Source organism: Mchenga conophoros, linkage group LG8, assembly GCF_057382185.1.
Source record: "Mchenga conophoros isolate Kocher_MC1m ecotype Shallow Benthic linkage group LG8, M_conophoros_male_GT1.1, whole genome shotgun sequence".
NCBI lineage: Eukaryota > Metazoa > Chordata > Actinopteri > Cichliformes > Cichlidae > Mchenga > Mchenga conophoros.
Genome location: NC_140533.1, coordinates 6,304,160 through 6,313,343, shown reverse-complemented (window position 1 = coordinate 6,313,343; position 9,184 = coordinate 6,304,160). Strand labels below are relative to the sequence as shown.

Sequence of the window (9,184 nt, the reverse complement as noted above, 5' to 3'; positions counted from 1 at the left end):
GGTACCATGGAAGAAAGTGGTCAGTCAGAAACTAAAGGTAACCAAATTACACTGTCGCAAATAACATTACATAATACATTTATGTAAATTGCCAAGGTCATTATCACAGACCTTAAAGGTGCACATCCACATAGTAGTAAACCTCAAGAGTTCTGCATTTCTGCTCAAGTTAAAAATAATTTACATTTCTGTATTTTCACCATTCTTTAGTGCACACACAGTAAATTGACATAGCTACTGGCCACTATGAAGTTTGGTGTTTTGTAGGTTAAAATTCAGCTTATTTAAGGATATTATTTCATTATTAGGAACTATATCTTTGAGGTCCGTATCATTTTCATGTCATACCTATAAGCAATGAACTCACCACCCTTCCCTATTCAATTCAATACAATTCAATTTTATTTATATAGCGCCAAATCACAACAAAAGTCGCCTCAAGGCGCTTCATAGATACAGAGAAAAACCCAACAATCATATGACCCCCTATGAGCAAGCACTTTGGCGACAGTGGGAAGGAAAAACTCCCTTTTAACAGGAAGAAACCTCCAGCAGAACCAGGCTCAGGGAGGGGTGGCCATCTGCTGCGACCGGTTGGGGTAAGAGAAGGAAAACAGGATAAAGACATGCTGTGGAAGAGAGACAGAGATTAATAACAGATATGATTCGATGCAGAGAGGTCTATTAACACATAGTGAGTGAGTAAAGGTGACTGGAAAGGAAAAACTCAATGCATCATGGGAATCCCCGGCAGCCTACGTCTATTTTTTTTTTCTGCCTGTCCCATTTGGTTCTTTAGCCATCAGAATTGTTGTCTGAAGACCAACAAGGATACCCAATGGATTTACTTTGCCAAGTGGATCATCGTGGCATTGCCGTATTGGTCCATTTGGTCGATCTTTGTTTTTATTATTTATTATATTTTATTTTCAGATGTTACAGACGGGACAGACATGAGTGAGGGATAGGAAAGGGAGAAAGAAAGAGGAAGGAAAGGAAAAACAGAAGGGGAGAGGGACAGTGAGAAAGGGGGGGAGAAAAAAAAAATCTCCTGGATCACCTGTTGAGAGAAGAATAGAAAACAAGCAAAAAAGACAAAAAAAAACCAAAGCAACATACTAAACACAACACCATCGAATTAATCTAGCTAAGTGTAAACAGCAGTAAATACTAAATATTCAATGTTGTTGTGCAGCACGCAGGACAGATGTGCTTCGGAGTAGCAGCTAGGAAAGGTGTAATTTGGGTCTACGAGCAGTGAACACCCGTGTGCATACCTGTGTGGATCAGCGCGCTTGTATTCCAAAGGTTTCTCCATGTAACGATCTGCTAGGGAGTGTGGGGGGGCCACAGCCCCGTCCTCCAGGGTGTGAAGCAGGTATGGAGGAGATCAAAACTCCAGACATCCAGAGGCCCCCAGAACACAAGAGACCAAGGAAGACCAACAGAGGGGCAGCCGCGCCACTGTTCCAGTAAGAGCTGAGGAGAGTCCCAGATGAGGGTTCACTCAGCAGCCGCGGAGCAGAAGCCAGGGGGAGTTGCAGTGACGCGCCCATGAGCTCCGCCGGCCGCCAGCTGTGCCTGAGTGACCGAGCCCCAGGCCGAGAGACCGGGGGCACCCCACCTCCGAAGGGGCCCGAGCGAGCCCCAGGCTCCAGGCCCCGATAAGTGAGCCGGTGTGTACCTGGACGCCCACCCCCAGACACAAAGAACCACCAACGCACCGACACCTGAGGGAGTCCGCCACTGGCAGGGGAAGTGGTGGTGGGTGGAGATAGGCCTCCAAACCTTGGAGGGCCTGAGGTGTCCCCAGAGAGGTGGCGTCTGATACCCAACCTGACATATAGACACAGACATACAGGCACACACAGACACAAACATCCATTCCCCCCCTCATGCTCTCATATGCACTCACTCCACACTCAACCAACGTGGAGACAGACATAAAGAGACGCTGTACACACGATCACACTCCCCAAGCGTACTCTACGAACCGGGTCTAGGTACCCTTGCCCCTGGAGGGGGCCTACGTCTATTGCAGCATAACTAAGGGAGGACTCAGGGTCACCTGGTCCAGCCCTAACTATATGCTTTAGCAAAAAGGAAAGTTTTAAGCCTAATCTTAAAAGTAGAGTTAGTGTCTGTCTCCAAACTGGAAGCTGGTTCCACAGAAGAGGGGCCTGAAAACTGAAGGCTCTGCCTCCCATTCTACTTTTAAATACTCTAGGAACAACAAGTAGGCCTGCAGAGCGAGAGCGAAGTGCTCTAATAGGGTGATCTGGTACTACAAGGTCATTAAGATAAGATGGGGCCTGATTATTTAAGACCTTGTATGTGAGGAGCAGGATTTTGAATTCAATTCTGGATTTAACAGGAAGCCAATGAAGGGAAGCCAAAACAGGAGAAATATGCTCTCTCTTTCTAGTCCCTGTCAGGACTCTTGCTGCAGCATTTTGGATCAGCTGAAGGCTTTTCAGCGAGTTTTTTGGACATCCTGATAATAATGAATTACAGTAGTCCAGCCTGGAAGTAATAAATGCATGAACTAGTTTTTCAGCGTCACTCTGAGACAGGATATTTCTAACTTTAGAGATGTTGCGCAAATGGAAGAACGCAATCTTACATATTTGTTTAATATGTGCGTTGAAGGACATGTCCTGGTCAAAAATGACTCCAAGGTTCCTCACAGCGTTAGAGGCCAAGGTAATGCCATCCAGAGTACGAATCTGGTTAGATACCATATTTCTAAGATTTTCAGGGCCGAGTACAATAACCTCAGTTTTATCTGAATTAAGAAGCAGAAAGTTGGCAGCCATCCAGGTCTTTATGTCTTTAAGACATTCCTGCAGTTTAACTAATTGGTGTGTGTCATCTGGCTTCATGCACAGGTAGAGCTGGGTGTCATCTGCATAGCAGTGAAAATGTATGCTGTGTCTTCTAATGATGCTGCCTAAGGGAAGCATGTATAATGTAAACAGAATTGGTCCTAGCACTGAACCCTGTGGAACTCCATAATTAACCTCAGTGTGTGAAGAGGACTCTCCATTTACATGCACAAATTGGAGTCTATTAGATATGATACAAACCACTGCAGTGCAGTACCTGTAATACCTACAGCATGTTCTAATAGGATATTATGGTCAACAGTATCGAATGCTGCACTGAGGTCTAGCAGGACAAGCACAGAGATGAGTCCACTGTCAGAGGCCATAAGAAGATCATTTGTAACCTTCACTAAAGCGGTTTCTGTGCTGAACTCTGAAACCTGACTGAAACTCTTCCAATAAGCCATTCCTCTGCAGATGATCAGTTAGCTGTTTGACAACTACACTTTCAAGGATGTTTGATATGAAAGGTTGGAGATTCGCCTATAATTAGCTAAGACTGCTGGGTCTAGAGATGCTTTTTGAGTAAAGGTTTAACTACAGCCAGCTTGAAGGCCTGTGGTACATAGCCGATTATTAGAGATAGGTTGATCATATTTAAGATCGAAGAATTAATTAATGGCAGGACTTCTTTGAGCAGTTTTGTAGGAATGGGGTCTAAAAGACACGTTGATGGTTTGGGGGAGGCAATTATTGAAGTTAACTCCAAAAGATCTATTGGTGAAAAAGAGTCTAACATCAATGGTACTAAAGTAGCTGTAGATATTACATCTGTGGGATGATTATTGGTAATTTTTTCTTTAATGATAAAAATGTTATTTGTGAAGTTCATGAAGTCATTACTGGTTAACGTTAAATGGATGGTTTGCTCAAAAGAGCTCTGACTTTCCCTCTGATTGTTCTTGACATTTTGGTAAACTAGCTTTGTTGGGCTTTTTTTTTTTAATTAAAAAAATATAAAACCACCCAGAGCTTACCACCTACGCAAATTATACCAATAATTTAGTTGTCTAGGATTACTATGGAAATGACTAAAATGTTAGAAATAGGTAAAGTACCTTAATCAGTGGACAAATAAACACATAACTTGAAGTTAAGAGTTTTATTCAAGAGCAAAGCAGTTTTCTTGCTATTGTGTCAGGACTGTGGAATTAGTGTAAGATTCCAAAGCCAAAGTCAAGTCTTCCAGCACCAACTTCAGCTGCTTCACATTTAGTGAACTGGAGTCACTCAGCAGGCCGCCCGCCGTGGCGTTGGAGTCACTCAGCAGGCCGCCCGCCGTGGCGTTGGAGTCACTCAGCAGGCCGCCCGCCGTGGCGTTGGAGTCACTCAGCAGGCCGCCCGCCGTGGCGTTGGAGTCACTCAGCAGGCCGCCCGCCGTGGCGTTGGAGTCACTCAGCAGGCCGCCCGCCGTGGCGTTGGAGTCACTCAGCAGGCCGCCCGCCGTGGCGTTGGAGTCACTCAGCAGGCCGCCCGCCGTGGCGTTGGAGTCACTCAGCAGGCCGCCCGCCGTGGCGTTGGAGTCACTCAGCAGGCCGCCCGCCGTGGCGTTGGAGTCACTCAGCAGGCCGCCCGCCGTGGCGTTGGAGTCACTCAGCAGGCCGCCCGCCGTGGCGTTGGAGTCACTCAGCAGGCCGCCCGCCGTGGCGTTGGAGTCACTCAGCAGGCCGCCCGCCGTGGCGTTGGAGTCACTCAGCAGGCCGCCCGCCGTGGCGTTGGAGTCACTCAGCAGGCCGCCCGCCGTGGCGTTGGAGTCACTCAGCAGGCCGCCCGCCGTGGCGTTGGAGTCACTCAGCAGGCCGCCCGCCGTGGCGTTGGAGTCACTCAGCAGGCCGCCCGCCGTGGCGTTGGAGTCACTCAGCAGGCCGCCCGCCGTGGCGTTGGAGTCACTCAGCAGGCCGCCCGCCGTGGCGTTGGAGTCACTCGGTTTGGAGAAACCTCCCTGGAAACCAACATTCTGACTGACTGCAGTTTTTCCCTTCACGGTTTTAACGTTGTTTGGCTTTTTCAAAGGCAATCCAGATTTCAAGTTTCCAACTGATGCTTCAGTATCCACTTCATTAGTTTCCTGTTGTACTGGAACAAAAATAAAAACAAAATTTAAACAAAACCACAGACACGATTAAGATTTAGTCAAATCCACACCGAGCAACTGGTCCCAGACTTTGTGCCCTACATGACTTTTTGGTCATATGCAAGGATACTGTTGCATAAATATCTACATTACGTCAATGAACAATGTAGATAAGGATTTTTAAGTCAATTACAACACCACTGACCAAAGCCCTCATGCATGTGCCCCACACAAGTGTGCTGTCACATGCTTGTCAACTACTGGCAACAAACTACATAAAACTGGATCTTGCTTACCTTCATCAACATTTTGAGTCAATATTGACTGGAGCAGGGCAAGCGCTCTCTGTATTGAACCATCATTGGCTCCAAGACCTGTAAACACAACCTTATTATACCAGAGGTTTTCACATTGAGGGAAAGTTTATACTACAACCTTCAGCTGGTTTCCAAAGTTAACAAATATCTTCCTCCGAGTCCACACATACAGACAGTAACAGGTACTTACATAAGTGTCTATTTGAATTATGACCCTGTGTTTTATACTTTTAATTTGAAAACATTACACATAATATAACCATTAAACTCAACTGCTGGCAACAACCCAGTTCTTGACAATTTAAGCATTTCCCCCCCCCTTCATTTTTCTTATTTAATAACTTCAAATCACATTGAGTGGTCTTGTCACAGGATACAAGACAAAAAAAAAATGAATACACTTAGTACAACATGCCCTGATAAGCTTTTGAAAATTTTGTGTTCTATACATTTTTCACTCTTTCAGATGAATGACAGGCATTTTAATCACCAACCATCTTGAAATGAATTTTGTAACCGTGTGCCCTCAAGCATAAATTAGAAGCCAGGGACCTTACCTGTCTTTTCCCTCTGCAGCACTTTATTCTGTCTGTGATTCAATCCACTGACTGCAAAACAGGAGGAACATGATTTACAATTAGCACGTTTCTGTTCATTCTTTATGCCGTTTGATGCCAAAAGAGATAACTTGCAATAGCTAAGTGATATTTCCGAATCTTTACACCAGAACCTTCTAGCAGTTCCAAGATCTTATCTTACAAAAATCTACTCCTAAGTTAATTAACATAAGTGTCAAACGAAACAGAAAGAAGCTACAAAACCTCCAGCAAGCCAAACAGTCAGCAGACAAACGAGAATGGTCCGAACAGCTCCCATTGTTCCAGCAACCAAGCACAGATGGAAGTCACCTGTGAGGTTTAAAAAGGCCACTGTGCAGGCGTCACACCTGCAGCTCATCAGCTCCAATTATCTTGCTTTGGAAGAAAAAGAGGAGCAAAGACGCACTCCACACCAGTTGCTGGCAGTAATGCACCATTTTGCTGTTTGCAACTGCCAAGAAATATTTTTAAAGAAGAAGAGCCGATAAGAAAAGGCAAGAAACTTTGCAGTCTTTCAGCTCATGATAGATCGTACAGGGTTCAGTTTAACTATAAAGATTAATACAGACCAATGTGGAAATGCCAAGATAAGGAAACATCGGAACATCAATTATTGAAATTTATCTGAAGGGGATTAAAAATATGAAAACCACAAACTTTTGCAAATTTTCAAACATATGAGGGCATGTTGTACTTAAATATTTGTATTTTTTGTTCTGTTCTGATCAGACAGGCACGCAGAAGTTTTTAAACTGTAAGTGCAATCCATCTAAACTGGCAGTAAAGAGACATTTCACATAAGCAAACATGGGCAGCTATAATTGATAAGCATATGCAGGCAAATATGAGTCATAGCTATAATCAGATTCTACAAGCTTTTGTGCCCCACGCTCCCTCCCTTTTTTCCAATTCATTAAATATTCATTAGTACGTGAGGATCTGCCTAGCCCAGGAGCCATCGTCAATCTCCCATTGTTTGCTAGAAATGCTTAAAATGAAGATGTGGAGCTATGTGACATATTATATATGGTCTTTAACAAAGCAAACTATAAAGCAACACCAGTGCTGCTGAAATTTGCTTTATTTTTACAATCATGACATAAATATGACAAACATTGTCCACATAGTTGTTGACGTTTTCTCAAATATGCATGTGTTGCATAACCAGTACATTCCATAGTTGTGCTCTTTTCCATCTCTGTATCTTTCCAGCTAGCGTAGGGGCTGCCGGTATTTGACACGTTTCCTCATGTCTGCAGGGAGAAGATGCAGGAAAGCAAACCGTTAAACTCACATTTCCAGCTGTCACAAAAATCCTGGCCCAACTTAGATGAACGCGTTAGAGAGACGTGCAGGTTCCAGCATGTATTGTGTTGTTATGTGATGTGTCTTGTGTTGTGCACGGTATCTGTCACATACTGATCACACTGGCATTGGAAGAAGGCCAGACCCACAGGAGTCATGTTGTCCTGGTACTTTCCGTAGAAATCCACCGTCTTAAACGTGCGCTGCACCAGTGAATGGCTGTGTGGAGAGACGATACATGCTCAGTGCGTTTTTAGTTATCACACAGATTAACAGTTATGTGCCCACTCAATGCACGCTTTAATCCGGGAGGTGTTTAGAGTATTTGTGGTAAATCGACTTAAAGTCAACATGTCAAGACAATTGATTTTATTTGTTTAGTAATATTCACAGAAGAGAGAGGTTATATTTAGAGGTAAGGACTACTCTGCAAGATTTAATAAACTGAAAATGAAAAGCCGATCTGTAAAGTCCTTATTCGTAAATCAGATATTGGATCTGTATGATTCAAGGTTCACTTTGACAGCAAATTTTCATTTAATTATATTGATAGTCTACTATGACATTTAGTCATAATTTAGGTATCTCGATTCTTTTAGTTTAGTGTAGTTTTAGTGGACCAATTCACACTGATGTGAAGGTTTTTTTCATATTGTGAAATGTCCTGAAAAACAGGTTTCATGAATCTACTTGGCAATTTAATATAGGATAAACAGGTTAGCTTGCCCTGAAGTTACAGTAATGTATTTTGCTGGACGGGTACGATATACACATTTTAGAAGCCATCTGAAGTCTTGCATGGGTCCTCAAAATTGTTCCCAACTTTTCCTGTTGCTGTGTCAGGGCTGTGGATACAGTGGAGTTTCAAGTGCAAGTTGGCGCATTAAGCAACGTGTCAGTTTAATAATCTGAGGTTGATGCTCACCCAAGGCATGTTTCATTTAGTTTATAGATGCTTCCCTTAGGTTGTATCATTATATGATGACCCACATTAATGAGTTAAACTGGAGAAATCTCTTAAAGACATAAATGATCAGGTGATCTCTAATTTCCTGCTTCTTACTGAATGTATTACTCGGCCCTAAAAATATAACCTGATACTTAAACTGGATTGCATCACCTTGGCCTTCAGCAGCACTATGAAGCCACGGAAAGTCTTGTTTTTTACCAGCATTTCCTAAAAATACAGGGAGTGCAGAATTATTAGACAAGTTGTATTTTTGAGGAATAATTTTATTATTGAACAACAACCATGTTCTCAATGAACCCAAAAAACTCATTAATATCAAAGCTGAATGTTTTTGGAAGTAGTTTTTAGTTTGTTTTTAGTTTTAGCTATTTTAGGGGGATATCTGTGTGTGCAGTTGACTATTACTGTGCATAATTATTAGGCAACTTAACAAAAAACAAATATATACCCATTTCAATTATTTATTTTTACCAGTGAAACCAATATAACATCTCCACATTCACAAATATACATTTCTGACATTCAAAAACAAAACAAAAACAAATCAGCGACCAATATAGCCACCTTTCTTTGCAAGGACACTCAAAAGCCTGCCATCCATGGATTCTGTCAGTGTTTTGATCTGTTCACCATCAACATTGCGTGCAGCAGCAACCACAGCCTCCCAGACACTGTTCAGAGAGGTGTACTGTTTTCCCTCCTTGTAAATCTCACATTTGATGATGGACCACAGGTTCTCAATGGGGTTCAGATCAGGTGAACAAGGAGGCCATGTCATTAGTTTTTCTTCTTTTATACCCTTTCTTTCCAGCCACGCTGTGGAGTACTTGGACGCGTGTGATGGAGCATTGTCCTGCATGAAAATCATGTTTTTCTTGAAGGATGCAGGCTTCTTCCTGTACCACTGCTTGAAGAAGGTGTCTTCCAGAACCTTGCAGTAGGACTGGGAGTTGAGCTTGACTCCATCCTCAACCCGAAAAGGCCCCACAAGCTCATCTTTGATGATACCAGCCCAAACCAGTACTCCACCTCCA

At 43.3% G+C, this 9,184-nt stretch overlaps 1 protein-coding gene across 1 annotated transcript; it reads right to left on the bottom strand.

Moving 5' to 3' along the window:
* Nucleotides 1–3,972: 3,972 nt before the first annotated feature.
* LOC146568008 (uncharacterized) lies at nucleotides 3,973–6,233 on the bottom strand. Its single transcript, XM_085283335.1, has 4 exons — nucleotides 6,098–6,233; nucleotides 5,834–5,884; nucleotides 5,256–5,333; nucleotides 3,973–4,961 (listed from the first exon to the last, which is right to left on the bottom strand). The coding sequence occupies exons 1-4, from the start codon at nucleotides 6,231–6,233 to the stop codon at nucleotides 4,015–4,017; spliced, it is 1,212 nt and encodes a 403-aa protein (XP_085139461.1). The 3' UTR covers nucleotides 3,973–4,014.
* Between the last annotated feature and the right edge of the window lie 2,951 nt (nucleotides 6,234–9,184).

Bases quoted from the DNA above. Each gene is read 5' to 3' on its own strand.
- LOC146568008 (XM_085283335.1), bottom strand. From the start codon at position 6,233: ATGAGCTGCAGGTGTGACGCCTGCACAGTGGCCTTTTTAAACCTCACA. The intron at 5,885-6,097 runs GTTTTGTAGCTT...CCTGTTTTGCAG, and splicing joins GACTGTTTGGCTTGCTGGAG to TCAGTGGATTGAATCACAGA. The intron at 5,334-5,833 runs GTAAGGTCCCTG...TTGTGTTTACAG, and splicing joins GCTGCAGAGGGAAAAGACAG to GTCTTGGAGCCAATGATGGT.